Below are 20,945 nucleotides of genomic sequence, written 5' to 3' on the forward strand. Positions count from 1 at the left end.
ATTCTAAGCATTTTTTGTGTTACCAAACATGAATAGCTGAAAGACACATCACCCTTGATTTTGGATTCCAAAAGTGGATCATAAATTGATGATGTAAATATGATGAGACAATTAAATATTTGTATCGTTTCACAGTCATGACAGCCCTCTGAGGGAAACTGGAACCACAATGCGGCGCGTGAGAAAAATGACTTTGACACCCAGAGGATTAGATGGAGGATTTTTTTCAATGCTAGAAGCTAGCGGTTTTCAGGCTAGCACGAGACACAATCACTATTGGAGGTAACGTCGTCAAACAATTCTGTTCGCTAACGCCGTGGATTGGAAATATTTTATCTCATGCTTCAACTTTGCTGGCTCATCGTCACTAATGTTCGCGTTCTTCCATGTCGATGATGTTCATTGGGTGTTAGGACTAAGCTAGCAGACATTGTCAAACAATTCTGTTCGCTAAAGCCGTGGATGGGAAATATTTCATCTCGCGCTTCAAATTTGCCGGCTCGTCGTCACTAATGTTCCTGTTCTTCCATGTCGATGATGTTCATTGCGTGTTAGCATCACGCTAGCAGACATCGTCAAAAATTCTGTTCGCTAAAGCCGTGGATCGGAAATATTTTATCTCACGGTTCAAATTTGGTGGCTCATCGTCACTAATGTTCGCGTTCTTCCATGTCGATGATGTTCATCGCGTGTTAGCATTAAGCTAGCAGACATTCTTGAAACAAAACGAGGTGATTTGGCTAAACACGCGATGTTGAATTGTCTTTGTTTTCCAGTAAACTTCACCTAGAAGCACAAAAAAATGTAGTAAATCTACCATTTTAGAGGTAAATTTAGTAATGCGCTCAGCCAAAGGACAAATTAAACTCGGAAGACAAAGCACAATACCAAGGGCGCAAGCTCGTCCCTCGAAAATTACTAAATTGGGTCACTCGTATCAAGTACTTCGTTATTATTTCCCGCCACGGGCAATTTGGGAACTTCACATCGAGGTCATGGAGGCAAAAATGGATTAATAATGATAGGTGCGCGGATATGTATCCCTACGATCCACGTGTTTGTATTTGAGGTGACTGGTGGATGCTGACTGACCTTCACGTTGCCTGCAGGCCTCCAGAACAACCAGTTGTACTCCTCCATGATACAACTGCAGTCTGGAGGTCATAGTACACCAACCGCTCCCTGAAACAAGACACACACAAACTGGCTGTTTTAGCGTCGAAAACCCTCAAAACCGACCGCGCTACGGCGCTGGTTCGACATTCTGTTCAACTTTATAGTTATTTAAGTAAAGCGGAGCGGCATAAGTACATTTCTGTGGTGTTTTTCGTCGTTTAAAAGCAGATAAAATTAAAAAAAAAAAAATCCGCTCCGGGTTTTCCGGGCGTCCCCAGCCTTCAATTTACTGTGTGTGCTTTCAGCCCGGCCGCAGCACTCACTGGCAACCTTCAATATCCCTGCGCGGGTCGTGAATGCGACTGTGTTTTTTTTACAAGCCCGAATCCTTCCCCCGCTCTTCTCGATAAACAAATCGACATCCCGTTTGGTGGATTTTACGAAGCACCCGGCGTGACGTGTTTGGGAGTCACTTCGGCCCGGATTCGGGCAAACTCGGCGCACTACTTCGCCCCCAGCTGTCCTGTCTTTCCAACGCGCATACAATACATTCCTGTGTCACTCCGCGGCTGTGACAAGGCCCGCTGTTCCTGTAAACTCCCGCCTTGACTCGGCGGTCGAGAGAGCTTGACAAACAACGGCGAAAAGAGAGAGAGAGGGGCGAGCGAGAGGGAGAGAGAGAGAGCGCAATGAAACAAGCAGGCCTCCGAGCTCCCACACTTGAGTTCTGTTCCATATTATCGTCCACTCGCATAGTCCAAGGTTTCACATATACTCAAGACACAGATATGATATACTCATTTTTCCGATTCTACGCAAGTAAGAATAACATCTCAATAATCATCCAAATAAAAGAAGAAGCAAAAAAAAAAAAAAAAAACATTTCCAGAGATAATAATGAGTTTACGCCCGACAACAACAAAAAAAAAAGCCAATTCTGGTATATTAGCTCACCGCTGTCGCTGGATAAAAAGGTAGCAGAGTGATAAATATTCTACCGCATAACTCAAAACTACAGATCGGAAAAATGACAGGTACACTGAAATCTCTGTGACAAGTGTTAATTCAAACAGAGACAACAATAGATTTTCCAGCGCAGTTCTGCTAATTCATTGTTCCGATCCCGCGGGTGGGTCGGGGGGGCTAATGGTTATTTTTTGCTAGATTTCTTTAACAATCAACCACAACACTTACTAAACACGCCGACGTAAATCTAAATTAAGACATTTGACCCGATATTAGTGTCATAAAGCGTCGGCCTCACAGTTCTGAGGTCCCGAGTTCGATCCCGGACACGACCGTGTGGAGTTTGCGTGTTCTCCCCGTGCCTGCGTGGGTTTCCTCCGGGTGGGCACTCTGGTTTCCTCCCACATCCCACAAACATGCGCCATGAATTGGATATTCTAAATTGCCCCTTGGTGTGATTGGGAGTGCGGCTGTTTGTCTCGATGTGCCCTGCGATTGGCCGGCGACCAGTTCAGGGTGTACCCCGCCTCCTTTCTGTTGACAGCTGCGATAGGCTCCAGCATTCCCCGTGACCCTTGTGAGGGAAAGCGGCTAAGAAAATGGATGGACAATATTCTTGATTATGACAACTAATTAGGGTAAGTACATCTTAAATAACAAACGGGCCAAAAACGCATCCCTGTTGTACTCCAGTTTAGACAATTGAATTCACTACAAATGCTTAAAACATTTCAACACAATTAAAATAAAAAAAAAGACACCCACATTCATGTCGAAAGGTTTTCATCTGACATTCCTTACACTTGTTTAAAATGTGGACTTGTAAAATCATTTTTCACGTTTAAAAAAAAATGGAAGCAATCGCGTTAAAAAAAAGTGGTCGGGTGACAGAAATGGGAAGAAGCCGTTGTTTGCGTTGGGCTGTAAAGCAGGTCATGCTAATCCCCTCATTCGGAGCTGTCACGCGTCCGCTGATAAAATGTTATATGGACCGGACATAACAGTATCTACACCTCCGGAATCAAAATGCTATCCAATCCAAGAGCTGTGTTCATAATCCACGTTGCACTCAGCGTCCTGTCGCACGAAAAAGCCTCCAAGACCAACGACGGAAAATGAACAGGTCCGCCATTTTGTGTCATAGCAGCGATTTTTTTTTTTCTTATTTCCCGGAGTTACTACCACAAATTGAGTGATTTAGGCACAGCAACTAATCTAAAAAATTAAAATAAAAAAAGACTGGTTAGCACATAAATATCGAGCGGTATGTCGATTGGTTGAAACCAGTTGGCCGCCATCATTCGCGAAAGAACCTTCGGCCTATAAAGGGTGAAGCAGAGAGTGGACAACAACAACCGCAAACACAACTTTGTTCAAGTGAATTAAAAATAAAATAAAAACCTTTAGAAACTTTAATAGTGTCAAAATAAATATTTCTAACTTACCCGTGGAATGTTTTCTCACAGCCGCGAAACTGGGGATTAACGCACAGGGCGGCAAGGTTGTTTTGGGAGTATCAAGATGGCGGACGGCGACTCCAGTTTTGGTGGCCATTGAGCCATCCAGTTTTTTTTTTTTTTTTTTGTATGTTTTTGTTTTAGATCAGTGGGTAAGACACAGGAAGTCGGCCATTTTGGCTGAAAGCAGACACTCGGGCCTGTTAAATCCACACGGTTTGTTGTCACAATGGCCATTGAGCGCGTGGGGTCAGAGGCTTGCCGCTGCGCCCTAAGCGCTTGTCGTGAGTTATTGTGGGGGCGGGCGGCGGGACGTGGGGTGGGGGCTGTGGCCGGGCTTGTACTTTTTGGGTCCCATTCTCCGCCCGCGGGGGGCTCAGGCAGCAGGCACACTTGTGGGATAAATCAGCTCCTTAATGAAAGGACCCCAGAGACAAAAGTTCTCCAACTTCTTGCAAGCTTTTTTTTTCATTTTTTTTTTTGTCTTCTACGAAACTCTCCCTCACGGGGTGGAAAACTGTGGAGGAAAGAGACAAGGTGGCTCGCGACCGCCATCTCGTGGCGACTCCGGCGCAGTGCACCGTGAGTTGCGAAAGGTGCACTCAAAAGAAGATATGCAGATATATTAAAGGCACACGGGCTCGCTCTTTCCAAAATTAGAAGCCCTTCTGAGGAGCGTGGGGGTAAAAATAAACAGCATGCGTTTGCACAAGTGCGCACACCTTAGCACTGGGATGTTGGTTTGTGCAGATGACAAAAAAAAACCTAGCGTTGGAACAGGGGTGTGTAGACTTTTTATATCCACTCTGCATACAGAGTGGGAGTAAAACAGTAAATGGAAATAATGCATTTGCACAAGTGCGCACACCTTAGCACTGGGATGTTGGTTTGTGCAGATGACAAAAAAACCCCTGGCGTTGGAACAGGGGTGTGTAGACTTTTTATATCTGCTATCCATAAAGAGTGGGAGACAAAAAAAAAACTTGCCATTGGAATAGGGGTGTGTGATATTTTATATCCACTATGCATACAGAGTGGGAGTAAAAAATAAACTGAAATAATACATTTGCACAAGTGCGCACACCTTAGCACTGGGATGTTGGTTTGTGCAGATGACAAAAAAAACCTGGCGTTGGAACAGGGGTGTGTAGACTTTTTATAGCCACTCTGCATACAGAGTGGGAGTAAAACAGTAAATGGAAATAATGCATTTGCAAAAGTGCGTAAACCTTAGCACTGGGATGTTGGTTTGTGCAGATGACAAAAAAACCCCTGGCGTTGGAACAGGGGTGTGTAGACTTTTTATATCTGCTATCCATAAAGAGTGGGAGACAAAAAAAAACTTGTCATTGGAACAGGGGTGTGTGACATTTTATATCCACTATGCATACAGAGTGGGAGTAAAAAATAAACTGAAATAATGCGTTTGCACAAGTGCGCACACCTTAGCACTGGGATGTTGGTTTGTGCAGATGACAAAAAAAACCTGGCGTTGGAACAGGGGTGTGTAGACTTTTTATATCTGCTATCCATAAAGAGTGGGAGACAAAAAAAAAACTTGCCATTGGAATAGGGGTGTGTGATATTTTATATCCACTATGCATACAGAGTGGGAGTAAAAAATAAACTGAAATAATGCATTTGCACAAGTGCGCACACCTTAGCACTGGGATGTTGGTTTGTGCAGATGACAAAAAAAAACCTGGTGTTGGAACAGGGGTGTGTAGACTTTTTATAGCCACTCTGCATACAGAGTGGGAGTAAAAATAAGCAACTGAAAAAATGCGTTTGCACAGGTGCACACACCCTAGCACTGGGATGTGGGTTTGTGCAGATGACAAAAACCCTAGCATTGGAACTGGGGTCTGTAGACTTTTAATATCGACTATGCATACAGAGTGGGAGTAAAAACTAAACTAAAATAATGCATTTGCACAAGTGCACACACCTTAGCACTGGGATGTTGGTTTGTGCATATGACAAAAAGACTTGGCATCGGAACAGGGTGTGTAGACTTTTTATAGCCATAGTGGCATGCAGCAAAATTGTACGGTGAGGCTTGGTAATAAGCACTGAGCTCAAAAAAAGCTAAAAGAACCCGAGCCAGATTTGGGCTCGAGTCCAAGGAACGCAGACATGAAGCCGTCTTCTCTCGCCCGCCTCTTTGGCAGGCTTGGCCCAGACGGGGAGGGGGGCGAGGGGGCCACTTAGGAAATTGCCTCCGGGGTCCCGTTCACCGCTTGTTCAACTCTTTGCCGCGGGGCATAAATATCAGCGGGCGTCCGCTGATTTACGGGCGCCCTTTCCTGCCTAACAAGCCTGTGGACAAATCGAGGAATGCCGTCGCGATTTACAGCAGAGACCCCCCCCCCCCCCCCCCCCCCGGGGGGAACGGAGACGGGAGGAACTTTGAGGGGTTCGGCGACGACCCCCAACGGCCCAGTCGTTTTGCGAGTTTTACCCTGGCGACCGTTTCACCGCGGAAGCCGTTATTTGGATTGAAAATGACTTTCGCGGAAAGCAACAATATGCAAAAACGATGTAACCCATCTTGAAATTTCACATTTTTGTTTAAATATCTTTTTAATTACTTATTTTATTATATATATTACAATTCTATTTTATGATTAATATTTATTATTTGAATATTCAATATTCCATTTTTTATTCAAACTAGGAGTACTGGTAATAACTTAAATTATATTTGAATACTACTAGTGCTAGAAATAATCATCTCATTACAATACATTTAAAAAAGAATTAGACACATTTTTTTAAAAAATAGAAACTGATAAAATGCTTAGTTTTTTAAAAAGTAAAAATCTAAGAAAGTACAAATGAAAAAAATGATTTTATTGGATGTTTACCTTTATTAAAAATAAACAAGCATTAAAAAATAATCTGTCTCCTTCCTGACAATAAGATGGACACACCTTTGCTTTATAATTGACTGAAGCTCAGCAATATATTTATATATATAATAATTCGAAAATCAAAAGAAAAAAAAATCTAAATTCCAGTGTGCATTTAGTAATACAAATGCACACAAAAAATTGCAACCAATAAAATAAATGTTAATATGATGAATGAAAATATTTTGAGTTTAAAAGTATGAATGTACATAAGACTACAGGTAGAAGATCATATTAAAAAATTAAATGTGCAGGTGAAACATTTGGGAAAAAAAATTGTGCCATGGAAATAAAATGCAAATAAATGCAAGAAATTTAAAAATATCCAAATATGATCTGCCTCAAACACCAGAAAATAAATAAAAAATAAAAATCCCGTGCAACCGCACTTGACTAAAAGTAACTTTTATTGTTCCATGCACTTTATACAAAAGATTATTACAAAGGTAATAAATTAATCGGTTCAGATGCATCGTCATGATTTAGTGGTGAAAAAAAAAAAAAAGAAGTCATTTCAGTTTAACAATCACCATAATACTAACTCGCCGCTTTTCTCGCTGTACTTTTTAATCGGAACTCTCCTTACATACGCGTGAACAACAACAAAAAAATGTAGCTTCTATATTCAGCTGTGTCGCTAAAAGAAATGTGTGAAAAAATAAATAATAATAATAAAATTAAAAAAAAGGTCAGCTGCGGTTCACAACCCCCCCCCCAAACTTTTTACCACCGCGTTTGAATGAATGTAGTACGATGAAAAGCATTTAAATAGCGTAACAGCTGTTAATTCACGTGGATCCTGCAAATGTTACATGCATTCAAAAAGGCTCGTTTTATAAAAAAAAAAAATAAAAATAAAAAATTATATTATCCATTATAGTTGTCAACGAGCGGCGTTCTGGTGTCGGCTCCCTTCGGTCCGGTTTGCCTCCTTCGCAATTTCAAATGGAGGGAAAGGAATGAAGAACCTGAAAGCGGTCGCTAATAGTTCCTTTCTGCAATTATTTTTGAGTTAGCCTGTCTATGGCGTTCTCCAATTATTTGTGAGTTAGCCTATCTACGTTGTTCTGCAATTATGTGTGAGTTAGCCCGTCTACGGCGTTCTGCAATTATTTGTGAGTTAGCCCGTCTACGGCGTTCTGCAATTATTTGTGAGTTAGCCCGTCTACGGCGTTCTGCAATTATTTGTGAGTTAATCCGTCTACGGCGTTCTGCAATTATTTGTGAGTTAATCAGTCTACGGCGTTCTGCGATTATTTGTGGGTTAACCAGTCTATGGCGCTCTGCAATTATTTGTGAGTTGGCCTGTCTAAGGCGTTCTGCAATTATTTGTGCGTTAGCCTGTCTATGGCGTTCTGCAATTATTTGTGCGTTAGCCTGTCTATGGCATTCTGCAATTATTTTTGAGTTAGCTTGTCTATGGTGTTTTATATTCTATGTTAGCAATAACAGAGGCCTAACATCTTTGAAATGACGTTTTTTTCCTTTTAATATAGCAAGTAGCTGTTGTTTAAAATGAATGCTAATTTCCATTATTCCGTCAACGGCCCTGCACATTATGCTAGCATACTTTTGTCACCGTTTGCTCTCAAACTATATAAAGTTTACTTCTCTATTATAAAATGTCAGCTCCAGAATGATCTTTTACCTTCTCAGTGGCGGTAACGCGTCTTCGCCGGGTCCTGCGCCAAAAGGCGACGGACTACAGATTTCTTGCTCCAGCTGTGAGGCGGCCATTTTGAGTGTTCCGTTAAGACTCTGATGGTTCTGCGGTATGTCGGTGTAAACGATGCTTGTGTGACTGAGCTGCTGAGATTGAAGATCTTTAAAAAAAACAAAACAAAAAAAAAAAAGACGACATAACATTGACAATGTTTGTAAAAACAACGAGTCCTGAAATGCGCGGTCTTCTTCAACTGCGGCGGTTTCATGCAAACTAAAATGGCCGCTGGCCCCTCGCTCATTTAAGGCAACGCAATTTGTGATTGTCTTTGGTCATGAATGTTGCTTCCTCCCCGAGCTCCGTGGCTTGTAAATGTTCCCACGAGTGCGCGCGTCGCGTCACCGGGCTTTAAAAGTTCTGCTGCCGCCGCTTCTTGGCGTCCATGGCGTCGAGGATGGGCTGGCGCTTGGCCGTGTAGCGCTGCCGCAGCTCCTCGATCTCGCGCTCCATCATGGGGTCCAGAGCGCTCAGGCGCATCTGAAGCTCCTCGAAGTCCAGATTCTTCAACTGGACAGACAATAAGGCCAGTGTAAAAAGTGCGGCGCTAAACTTGAGCAAGCTAGCTAACTAGCTAGTGCGGCGCTAACTTACGCAAGCTAGCTAGCTAGCTAATCTCTCTATTGCGAGCCATTCTGCAATTCCCCGTGATAAAGGTTTCAGAACCCATGGCAGCAGCGAACACGGTACCGACGCCACGCCTTTACTCACAAAGTCAAAGTCCCCGTCCTGAGGCACCTTCCAGTTGTCGGGGAAGATGTTCTTGGACTGGATGTGGTAGCCGGGCTTCTCCGGAGGCTGGTTGTGGTTGTAGTTCTCCTGCTGGTGCTGCTGATGTTGCTGCTGCTGCTGGGCCGCCTTGTTGGAGTCCTGCTTGTCAAAGTAGTCCATGAAGGACGGACGCACGGGCTGCTGCGGGGTGGCGTGCCCTGGGGGAACCGCGACAATTACTTGAGCGCTGCCTTCCGAGTCTGCTGCCCGGACGAGACGCGTAACAAAGCCAAATTACAGGTCCAAAGTCTGTCACGCTTTGTGTAGCCGCTACGTTTTGGTGACGCCACGACACGACGCAGTTTTACCACATCTCGATTCTTATTGCAGCCCGTTTCAGCAGGTGGCTACCGTAATTTCCGGCCTACGAGCCGCAACTTTTTTCACACGCTTTCACACCTGCGGTTTTTGCGGTGATGCGGGGCTAGCGTTAGCGCGTGGCTAGCGTTAGCGCGGGGGCTGGCGTGATTTACGCCCTATAAGCTGCGACCTTTTTTCCCCCACTCGCTTCCAACCCTGCGTTTATGCGGTGATCCGGCGCTAGCGTTAGCACGGGGCTAGCATGTAAGTCAGGGGCTAGTAAATCACCACCGTAATTTCCGGCCGACAAGCTGTGACTTTTTTCCACACGCTTTCAACCCTGTGGTCTATGCGGGGCTAGCGTTAGCGCGGTGCTACCGTAATTTCCAACCTACAAACTGGGACTTTTTCCCCGACACGCTTTCAACCCCGCGGTTTGTCAGGTGATGCGGTGCTAGCGTTAGCACTGGGATAGCCTTAGCATGGAGCTAGCTTTAGTGCGGGGCTAGCTTTAGCACAGGGCTACTGTAATTTCCAGCCTACAAGCTGCGACTTTTTTCCACACGCTTTCAACGCCGCGGTTTATGCGGCGCTAGTGTTAGCGCGGCGCTTGGGTTAGCACGGGGCTAGCATTAGCCCGGAGCTACCGTTAGCGCACCTGGTTATAAGCCACGGTACACAAAAAGTTTAAAGCCTTTAACCTTTCCGCTGCGCTAACGCTAGCCCCGTTCTAACGCTAGGGCGGCGTACCGAGGCTGCGCTCTGTAGGCCGGGAATTACGCTAGTTGACCTCTCGTGCTTCAAGACGCAGCGACTTCATGAAATACATCAACCGAGTTCCCCGTTCGCGTTTTGGTTGACCGACGCGGTCGCGTGCGCTCACTCCTCATGGATCCCTGCTCCTCCTCTTCCTCCTCGTCGTCGCTGTTGATGACCATGGTGCCCAGGTCGGACTCCAGCATGGTGTTGCCGTGCTCGATCATGGTCTGCGCGCCGTCGCTCATGGTGCCGGTGGCCCGCATGGTGCCCGCGCCCTCCGAGCCGGACTTCACCATGGTGTGCGAGTCCACCTCGGTTTCGTCCTCCTGCGGGACGGGCGCCGCGGAGACGGTCAGCGATTTAGTTTGGCGGGGGTGGCGGGTTTAAGGAAGTCAGCGCGTCGGTTTTACAGAGTTGTCGTCTTCCTCTTCGAGTTCCCGCTGCTGCTCCTGCTGCCTCTTGGCCTTCATCTCCATGGCCTCGGTGATCAGGTCCCTCAAGATGGAGACCGGCTTGGCCTGACTTATGAACGGGTGCTGCGCGACGTGCGGTTCGGACATTAGTCGGGCGGTTCCGGTTGTGCTTTGTGTAGCGGTTTTTGTCGCGTCACCTGTAGGAGCTGCGTGGCCGTGGCTCTCTGCTCCGGGTTCTTGACCAGACACTTCTTGACAAAGTCCGTGAAGTCGTCCGACCACAGCTCCGGTTTCCGGAACGTCGGGGGAGGGTTGGTGGGGATCATGAAGATGGCCTGCGGAGACGAGGACGAATAACCGGAAATAATTGACGAGAGAGTCGCTTCGGTCCGTCCGCCGGACGATCCGCGCTCACTCTCATGGGGTGGATGTCGGCGTAGGGCGGCTTGCCCTCGGCCATCTCGATGGACGTGATGCCCAGCGACCAGATGTCGGCCACGCAGTTGTACCCGATCTCCTGGATCACCTCCGGCGCCATCCAGAAAGGCGTCCCGATCACGGTGTTCCTCTTTGCCATGGTGTCCTTCCGACGGAGTGGGGGGGGGAAAACCACGACTTTATTTTCATATAAGGGGTTGGGGGGGGGGGGGGGGTTCGGTTCTAGCGTCCCGGCCGCCGTTACCGTGAGCTGTCCGGCCACCCCAAAGTCGGCCAGCTTGGCGTGTCCCTCCGTGTTCAGCAGGATGTTGCCGGCCTTGATGTCCCGGTGGATCTTCCTCATGAAGTGAAGGTATTCCAAACCCTTCAGGGTCGACTTTAAAATGGTGGCGATCTCGTCCTCCGTCAGCTGAAAATATTAATAATTTTAAAAAATTTAAAAATCTGTTTTAAGTTCACAGGGATGAGAACGACCAATTTGGGAAACACGATGAAAATGTCTGCCTTTTTTTTTTTTTTTAAATAAAACACACATAAATGGTGACCTCTGGTAACTTCTCACAGTGTAAATTCAGGGCATTCATAATATTTTGAAAAATTAAAAATTCGTGTCCAAACAACCAAAATAATTTTGCCAAAATTCAGACATAAAAAAGTAGATTGAGTGAAATTTGTATCAAATGGGCAACTGCACTTATAATAAACTTAAGACAAAACTTAAAAAGTTAATAATAACTTAATAATAAACTTATAATGCAGAAATAAGTAACCAAGTAATTTGTTGTTTTAATTTTTTTTTATATATTCTATATAAAAATAAGAGAGAGAGAGAGAGAGAATGAAATATAAAAGTGAGCGATAAAATGCGTGATCTGCAGGGCCAGTGCCACAGATAGGCCTAATCGTATTAACAGTCGTCAATTATATAATATTTGAGAAATTCACATCCCAACTTACCGTCTTGTTGCGCAGCCTGATGATGTCGGAGACGGAGCCCGCCCCGCAGTACTCCATGACGATCCACAGGTCTGTGTTCTTGAAGTAGCTGCCGTAGTACTTCACCACGTAGGGACTTTTATGTTAAAAAAAAAATAAAAATAAAATACAGATAATATTCTTTGGTCATGGACAAAAAAACTGCAATTTTTTTGGGGCGGGTGGTGCTGGTTCACCTGTCGCACTGCTGCATGATAGAAATCTCCTTGATAATCTCTTGCAGGTCCGACTCCACGGGAACCTGCTTGATGGCCACGACCTGACCCGATTCCTTGTGGATGGCTTTGAACACGCTGCCATAAGAGCTAAACACGCACATAACGGGAAAAAAAATATGCATGCAATGTGTACATTTTCTTCTTCTTCTACGTTTTGAAAGGGACATACTATGTATGGATTGTTTTTCCCAATTTGGCCACCTCCGAAATTTAGAAGCAGTTACAATATAATCCTTAATTTTATAACAACATTATCAAGCGACTTTACGACCGAAAAACTTAAATCGGAACATGAAAAAAATGATGAATCCGTCATATGTCACTCTTGACCTGTGAAAGGGGGAACTCACCCTTCCCCAAGTTTTTCCAGGACATCAAACACTTCCTCTGGCTGCTTGGTCAAGCTGTCTTCGCTCAGCTTTTTCAGCTTGCTGTTTTGAAATATGTATATGCATACAGTACACACAATGAGGTAATTCACAAAGATTACAGTACGTGATGATGAGTCACTGATTATAAAGTTTTGGTTGCAGTTTCTACGCGAGTGTGGTTGCTCCAAGAAGCTAAATGACACGATTATGCAGTTTGTGTGACACGATCAAGTTACACATTATTACTTATTTTTCGTAAATAACCGAAATTAAAGTGTTGAAAAGACCGACAAGGCTACCTGTAATTAGCATTACCGATGAGCACAGTAGCAGCTAACACGTAAAAAAAAAAAAAAAGGTTTATAATACAAAACAACGTCGGCCAGACGTGACAAACCTTTTGGGGGCTGATTGTTCCATAATTCCGAACGTCAAATGATACAAAAGTGCAAAGGAATGGTGTTCCGCTGCGGTGGTTTTTTTTTTTTTTTTTCCTTTGGCTTTAGCGTTCACCGAGTGAACATTGTCGTTGTTGTCAAGAAATAAAAACTGGAGGTTGCTAGCGAGTGAGGCCGACCAGCTAGCCGTGTCTTCTGACCAATCACGAGCCACGTTGCTACGAGGTCGGACTTTCATTTAGCATGCGAACTACCGAAATCCAGAGTAGGCAGGGACGTTGGTGGCATACGTAAAGCGCGTCCTCCATATTGAGTGTGTCTGAGACAAGGGAGTGGACTGAAAACGACAACCTCCAAATTTAGCACTAATAATTTAATTTATTCACGCATGGGCTCCCGCTAATATATTTGGGGAACAGATAAGCACCAAGATAACATAAATTTTTCACTTTTTTTCTGATGATAATAAATGAATCAACACAATAACTGTTGCATCATGAGTATTTGTAGTTAAAACACGTAAAATATAGAAAAATACGTACATTGTTTTAGGTGCTCGTTTACAAATACCACCACTTGTATTTTCTAACATGTTTTCGTTAAATGGACATAAATAAGTAAACCAAATAAATAAAATTAATCTGTAATTGAAAAAATTACAAAGCGGTACGAGTGTTTTCAATGTTATGGTTTTAGTAATTTATCTTAAATCTTAATTATTTTCTAAAGATGGTAATGGGTGAAAAAAATAATAAATAGGTAAAAGGGAGAAAAGTGTTTTGAAATATGACTCGGGATCTCATTCTGGATATGCTTGGTTGGTTTGGATATGGATAATTTTTTTCATCGACAAAAAGTCTCAGCAATGTAACCCATTTTTTTCATTGTAAATAGATGGTAAAACGAATGTGACAATAATATTAAACCCTTAACTTTAATTTACGTGTTATGGAACGTGATTATTTCCATGTTAAATGTTAAATAAAAAAAATTCAGTGACTGTCATTTGCATGAGGACCGCGAGGGGGCAGTAAGGTCAATGTTGGATTCAATGCTGACAAGAGAATGAGAAACGCGATCCGGACTAATCGCCGATAAACAAGACGAAGAAGAAAACTGGATCTTTGTTGAATGTAAGCGATTCAAAATATGAAATCATTTATACATGGTAATACTCATCTGAAATCTATGTAAGTGTGCTATCCGAACAAGAATGAATCACAACCCGACGATTTAAGCAAGAAGGGCCAAGATCGCTGGCTCCTTTAGCGACGGCTAGCGGCCTAAGCTAACGAGAGTTCGCGTACTTTGCTGATTCGACGCCAGAAGCGCATCATCGCACATCGATGAGGCTCTAGGTTGGGGGGAAACTCGAGGGAATAGTGGTGGGATCCATGCGGGATAGCGGTGCTCAACACCGCCGAACATGTCTTTAGTCGCCTATGGTAGCAGCGATGACAGCGACGGCGAAGGGACGTCGAGCAAACAAGGCTCGGGGGGGCTCTTCTCCCTCCTGCCAACCGCCAAAAAGTCATCAGCGGCGGACAGGACGTCGAGTGACGACAAAAAGAGTTCCTTATCGGGTCTACCCGAGCCCAGGAAGCGCACGGAGCCAGTGAGGATCACCGTGCCGCACATCGAGAAGCACGACGTGAGTGTCGCGACGCGAGCTGAGCATCCCGGCGTCGATCGATAAATTATGGATCGTGATTTTGTTTGTTGTTATTAGTCAGACTCTGACGAGGACGAACCAGTAAAGAAGAAACTCCAACCCCAGGTAGGGACACCTCTTAAACGGTGGTTTTGGAAGTGCTACAGGAGGTCTCTGATTTTGATAGCGGAGCAAACAAACAAACAAACATATTAATTACACCATAACCATCAAATTGTTTTTCACTTCAGGGCACAGGTAGCGGTCTCTCCTCTCTCCTGCCGCAACCTAAAAACCTGACTGTGAAGGTGACCGACAGACCTTTAATCCCGCACACGCTCACCAAGCGCCCGGAGTCCAAAGGACTCAATCCGGGCCCGCTGGGCCCCAGCGCGTCCCCCTCCGCTATCAAAGCGGCGGCCAAGTCGGCAGCGCGGCAGCTGGCCAGGCAGATCGTGGCCAGCGACGAGCACGAGGAGGACATCTCGCCGCAGAATTACTTCAGTTTGGGCGAAAGCCCCGAGCCGCCGCCGCCGGCCGTCATTCCGAGTTACGAACCCGAGCCCGTCGTCGCCGTGGTGGAGCCGCTCCCCGCGCCGCCGCCTGCCCCGCCGCTTCCCCTTCCGCCGCCCGGCGACGAGCTGGGCCAGTCGGACGCCCCCCTCGACTTCGGCGGAGGCCACGAGGGAACCGGCGCGTGGGGGGGCCAATACCCTCCGTATCAGCAGCCCATGGCCGGACCCGAGTCTTACCCTGAGGTGCGGAGACGTCGGAATCGCACAAATTGATACGATAACGTGAATGACGTCGGTGGCATGTCGTTCAACAGGGGTACGATAATAACGAAGCCTATTACCAAGATCCGAGCCCTGGCCTGCCTGAGGACGAAGTACCGGGTAACTCGGCCATGTTTGATGACGAAGCGGTAAGAAATGTATTTATTTTTTTTTTACACCGCAACATGCTTTAAACAGAGCAGAAGGGTACTAGAAGCAGGACAGGAAATGAGTGATTTGGGGCGGGTGGAAGTGCGACGCTAGATAATGGTCGCGTGCGCCGCAGTTCATGCGGCTCCAGGGCAAACGGAACCGGGGCAAGGAAGAGGTGAAGTTCCTGGAGATTAAGGGCGACGACCAGCTGAGCGGCCACCAGCAGTGGATCACCAAAAGCATGTCGGAGGAGAAGCAGACCCGCAGCTCCTTCAGTAAGGTACGATTCCCCCACCGACCGAAGACCGCCCAACAACTACAAGAATTCAAATTTTTTTTTTTTCCCGTGCAGAAAAGGGGAGGGATGCCCACGGGCCAGCAGAGACGCAAGCACCAGATCACGTATCTCATCCACCAGGTGAGCTGGCCTCGAGTTCCACGCGCCCATATACGGTCTGTGTTTCCTCTTCCACCGAGAGGTCGAAGGGCACGGACAGATCAGAGATGGCAAAACGGCGGCCGATTCCCACCCTCGGTTTTTGGCCCCCTGCGCTCCCGAAACTGACCCGCGATAAAGTCTTAACGCGGTTTTCTTCGTCTTTTCAGGCGAAGGAACGCGAGCTGGAGCTGAAAAACAGCTGGGCGGAGAACAGGATGACCCGCCGGCAAACGCAGGCCAAATACGGCTTCTGAGCGCCGCGCCGGTCCCGAGTCTCGGCGCTTCCTGTACATAGAAAAACAAAACTGTAACGCACACCACGTCCTCCCCCCGTTTAAAAAAAAAAAAAAAAAAAATCAATCGCGAGTAAACTGTTACCTTTCAAACAATCGCGGGTGGGTTTTAGACACCACCCGGTTAGAAATGGGTTCCTTTATATGTATTCCTACTCATGTAACAAATATTTTGTGTTCGGTTCTGTGACGCGCCGTCGTGCTTCCCGGGAAAGTACCGGCGCGTTCACCGTCAACTGGAGAGTCCTTGTGATTTTTTTTTTTTTTTTTTTTAATAAAAATGCTGGTGCACAAAAGTCAAAACTGTATTGCCAGTCCTTTTAAATGTACACACAAAAAATATATTTTTTCCAAATGAACTGTAAAAGTGGTGAAAAACAATTTTACTGAATAAAACAAAAATCTGAAATTGAATTGTACATTTTCTGCAGTCAATTTGAAGTAATGTCCTATTTTGTAATAAAGGGAAGAAAATTAAAGTTGATCTAAATTTTCAAATGTTATTTGCAGCATTATTTTAAATTCTACCCCTCATTTAAAACTCAAAACTCAAGCATGAAACGATATTTGTTGGAAACCAAAACCCATTATTGCTAATAAAATATTATTACCGTAGTTCGCCGAGTACATTTGTCAAGAAAATACCCTTTGATACATACATACGCCGCAGAAGACGGTACACAAAAAGTTAAATCCTCGCGCGGGGTTTACGCTAGTACTAAAGCTAGCACTGACGCTAACAGGGCCGGTTGATATAAACCTTACCGATAAATATCACTGTGACACGCCAGGGCGCTAACAAGCCTCACAGAGTACATTTGTAAAGGAAATACCATTTGGTACATACATACGCCGCACCTGTGTAAAAGCCGCAAGTGCCCACATTGAAACACGAGATATTTTCAAAGAAAGACTATAGATGGAAGGAGTTTAACGCTAACGCTAGTGCTACCACGAACGTCACGCTATTGCTAGCAGGATTGTTGAAAATAAAACTTACCGGTAAATATCACCGAGACACGCCAGTAACACAGCAGCAGCAGGCTAGCACAGCGCTAACAGGGCCGGTAAAAGTCACTTCCTCGGCACATGTATTTCCACCGGTCTCACTCTTACCTTTTCCGCTCGAGTGCGCCCCTGCGGCCGTTAGGAAAAAAAAATCCACAAATTAGCCGCATCGCCGCATAAACAGCAGGGTTGAAAGCGTGTGAAAAAAGTTGCGGCTTGTAGGCCGGAAATTACGGAAATCCCTTTTCTGTTTTATATTTTGCAATGTATGGAAGAAATGAGGCATTTTTAAAAAAATAATGTACTAAAAAGAGAGGAAAAAAAATTTATGTAGTTCAGGTGACTGTACAGTAATTTACCAACAAACTGAAGCAATAGAAAGGCAAAATGGTGTCAAGAGAGTGAAAAAAAAAAAAAAAAAGTCCAAACTTGGGTCGGGATCAGACAGCGGTCTCTTCTTGAAGCAGCTGAGCGGTTCCGTACGACGCGGCGCGGCCCGGCGTCAGCCTGTGTCTCGCCGAGACGGCGGTCCAGCAGGTCAGCGACAGCACCCAAAAGCAGCACCACAGCGACAGCGCGGTGGTGGCCCAGATCAGCGTGGACACCACGAAGGCGAAGTTGTAGGTGATCTTGTGGCAGTACCGGGGTGCCCCGGGCGTGAAGCTGGGCGGGTACGCCCCGTACACCCACGTGCTGCCTGGAGTTGGACACTTGATTGAATTAAACTGATCTCATGGCAAAAAATAATAATAATAATAATAATAATTTGAGAGATGCTATTGTCCACCAGTGACAACAAAAGCAGTGAAATACAATTAAAAAAAAATCATTATTGCCAACCAAACTAGCACTTTTTATAAATATCTAAAATTTAAAAAATGAGTTTTAGTTGAAGCAAACTACAAATTAAAATAAAAGCAAAAATAAGAAAGATTAAAAATTTTACAAATTAAAAAGAAAAAAAAATACTCAAAATGTTAAAAGAAACGATAATTTGATTAAAATGTAAACAAAAATGAATACATTTTTGTTTAAAATAGTAATTTAAAGAACACGTTAAAACTAGTATTTCAAATGCCACTTTCAGTGCCGACCGCTGACAAGCTGCAGTCGAGTCAGACATGATGCACAGGTGTCAAACTCAAGGGCCGGGGGCCAAGCTCTGGCCCGCCGCGTGATTTTACGTGGCCCACGAAGGCAAATCACGCGTATCGAATTCCGTGATTTTTGTTCAAACCTGTAACAACATTTGAAATTGTCATATCGTAAACAATAAAGTTGAGATATTGCAAGCATGGCAACACGGTGGAGCAGCTGGTGAAGCGTTGGCCTCACAGTTCTGAGGACCCGGGTTCGATCCCCGCCCCGCCTGTGTGGAGTTTGCATGTTCTCCCCGTGCCTGCGTGGGTTTCCAACATGAATTGAACACTCTAAATTGCCCGTAGGTGTGATTGATTGTTTGTCTTTACGTGCCCCGCGATTGGCTGGCGACCAGTTCAGGCCGTGCCCCGCCTCCTGCCCGTCGACAGCCGGGATAGGCTCCAGCACTCCCCGGGGCCCTTGTGTGGATAAGCGGCAAAGAAAACGGCTGGATGGATGGCTGACTTTTTTTTCGTTACCCAACATCGACGGTAGTTGAAAAACCCACTACGCTAGATTTCTGATTCCAAAACTAGTTTATAGATTTGATGTGTAAATGTGACGAGGCGAAAGATTTCAGAGTCATAACGGCCCTCCGGGTGATACCGTGACGAAAATGTGGCCCGCGACAAAAATAAGTCGTAGCGAATTTCCGAGGTTTCAAGCGCCACAGGAAACGGGACGGGCGGCCCGAGATTGTTTCCGCACCTGCGACGAACCAGCAGAACGTGAAGATGTGCAGCAGGGCCGTGCAGGCGGTCCCGAGCGTGCTCACCGCGCCGGCGTCCCACACGCAGCGGCAGTACGTCCCGGACAGAGCCAGCAGGCTGGACACGCCCAGAACCAGAAGGTAGACGGGGATTCTGGGCTGCGCCGGGCACAGGGCCAGATGAGCGGCGCCTGGGACAACACGCACAATCAGCGAAGGCCCGGAAGCGGTCGGACGGCGACTAAACCTACCCAAACCGATGCCAGCCATCATCAGCATCCACCACATGACGTTCGCCGCCACTGCAAGAAAACAGAAAAATTAGCACCCGCGGCAACGAAGAGAACACGAGTGAGCGAAAAGTTCTGACCGATGGACGAAGTCTGAACGTAGCTATGAGGCACGTGGTCCATCTGTGAAAACTTGGCCGGGGTTGGGGTGGGGGCGCAAAAAATATTACCCGCCGCCCTGACTCCGAGCGACGCTGCCGCGGGGTCGGCTCGCTTTGACACAACTCAGGATGTGGAGAGTTGTTGTGCAAAGTCGCTGCGACGATGTCACAACGACGACGACGAGATAAAAAAGGGAAATCGTTTCGATCACATTTCAACGTGTACAGAGTGAGAAAAACAAGACGGGTTTTGCACTTCAATCTCAGACGATTTCAACCGCGAGGAAGACGACAGGCGACGTCTCCGAAACTCCTCAGGTCAGAAACGGCTTTCAGTCCTAGCGTGTCTGGAATTTGCCGTTTTCCTGTCCCTCGAAGGAATGTCCGCTCTTCTTGAGATCCAAATGAAGCCCAGATTTTAGACCCAAACAGGTCTCCCTGTTGATCCGGCGACGCGCCTGTCCGTAGCCTCTCCGCCGCGGAGGTTGTGGGACTATGGAAGTAAACTAGTGCCGCCAGGATTTGAATTTGAAATACCGTAGAAAACGGGACTTGAATTTTAAAAGGTAAATGGAAAGACAGTTGGTCCTGATGGGATACCAGTGGAGGTGTGGAAGCAATTTCGAGAGGTGGCTGTGGAGTTTTTGAGCAATTAATTCAACAGAATACTAGCGGGAGAGAAGATGCCAGAAGAATGGAGGAAATGGAGGATGCTCGTGGAAAAGTACAGAGAAGGTCAGAAAGAGCTACGTTGTGTCTTTGTGGATCTAGAGAAAGGCTATGACAGAGTACCAAGAGAGGAACTGTGGTACTGCATGTGCAAGTCCGGTGTGGCGGACAAATATGTTAAGAATAGTACAGGACATGTACGAGGGCAGCGGAACCGCAGCGAGATGTGCCGAAGGCGTGTCAGAAGAATTTAAGGTGGAGATGGGACTGCATCAGGGATCCGCGCTGATCCCCTTCCCGTTTAAGGCAGTAACGTGTACGCTAACAGACGAGGTTAGACTGGAACCCCCTTTGGACCATGATGTTCGCAGATATTGTGATCTGCAGTGAAGGCAGGGAGCAGGCGGAGGAACGATTAGAAAGATGGAAAGGAGAGGAATAAAGATTAGCCGAAGTATGTCGTATGTAAGCGTGACTGCGATTGGCCGGGTGTTCGGTTCTGACCTGAAGTGGCCCCGCCTGGTGGCACGGACGGTGAATTTCAAACAGCGATTTGTAGCAACTATTGAAAATGTCATCACCTTACATTTCAAATTCAAATCCTGGTGGCAATAATTTGGTTCCATATGGAACCCTCGGAGTGAACCAGCTTTTGTTTGGAGAAATATTTTTAGAATCTCTAATCCCCACACTAGATTGAAAATTAAATTTAAAACCCTAACATGGAATGAAACCAAAATACTGACTTGAAACCCGAAAAAAACCCAAAAACTGGTGTTTGAAATGCCAACCCTCTCTTAAACCTCCATTTTCAACTGCTAAACCTCAACATGAAGCCCGGTTGTAACGGTGGCACTGATAGGCCGCCGAGTGACTTAAAA

The 20,945-nt window shown here is 45.8% G+C and overlaps 3 protein-coding genes across 3 annotated transcripts; 1 reads left to right on the top strand and 2 right to left on the bottom strand.

The window, feature by feature from the left end:
* Window positions 1-6,840: 6,840 nt before the first annotated feature.
* stk3 (serine/threonine kinase 3 (STE20 homolog, yeast)) lies at window positions 6,841-13,075 on the bottom strand. The gene is made up of 11 exons (XM_061818645.1): window positions 12,835-13,075; window positions 12,417-12,497; window positions 12,025-12,153; window positions 11,810-11,924; window positions 11,097-11,261; window positions 10,830-10,997; window positions 10,612-10,749; window positions 10,412-10,537; window positions 10,126-10,327; window positions 8,883-9,100; window positions 6,841-8,681 (listed from the first exon to the last, which is right to left on the bottom strand). The coding sequence occupies exons 1-11, from the start codon at window positions 13,071-13,073 to the stop codon at window positions 8,523-8,525; spliced, it is 1,740 nt and encodes a 579-aa protein (XP_061674629.1). The 5' UTR covers window positions 13,074-13,075; the 3' UTR covers window positions 6,841-8,522.
* Window positions 13,076-13,859: 784 nt separating this feature from the next.
* Window positions 13,860-16,414, top strand: prcc (proline rich mitotic checkpoint control factor). The gene is made up of 7 exons (XM_061818759.1): window positions 13,860-14,486; window positions 14,565-14,612; window positions 14,738-15,244; window positions 15,316-15,411; window positions 15,549-15,695; window positions 15,768-15,833; window positions 16,022-16,414. Exons 1-7 carry the CDS (start codon window positions 14,262-14,264, stop codon window positions 16,106-16,108), a joined length of 1,176 nt encoding a protein of 391 aa, XP_061674743.1. The 5' UTR covers window positions 13,860-14,261; the 3' UTR covers window positions 16,109-16,414.
* Window positions 16,415-16,541: 127 nt separating this feature from the next.
* On the bottom strand, window positions 16,542-20,835 carry LOC133500422 (transmembrane protein 272-like). The gene is made up of 4 exons (XM_061819072.1): window positions 19,375-20,835; window positions 19,256-19,306; window positions 19,004-19,195; window positions 16,542-17,852 (listed from the first exon to the last, which is right to left on the bottom strand). Exons 1-4 carry the CDS (start codon window positions 19,415-19,417, stop codon window positions 17,596-17,598), a joined length of 543 nt encoding a protein of 180 aa, XP_061675056.1. The 5' UTR covers window positions 19,418-20,835; the 3' UTR covers window positions 16,542-17,595.
* Window positions 20,836-20,945: the final 110 nt, after the last annotated feature.

This window comes from Syngnathoides biaculeatus, chromosome 1, assembly GCF_019802595.1.
Source record: "Syngnathoides biaculeatus isolate LvHL_M chromosome 1, ASM1980259v1, whole genome shotgun sequence".
Taxonomy (NCBI): domain Eukaryota; kingdom Metazoa; phylum Chordata; class Actinopteri; order Syngnathiformes; family Syngnathidae; genus Syngnathoides; species Syngnathoides biaculeatus.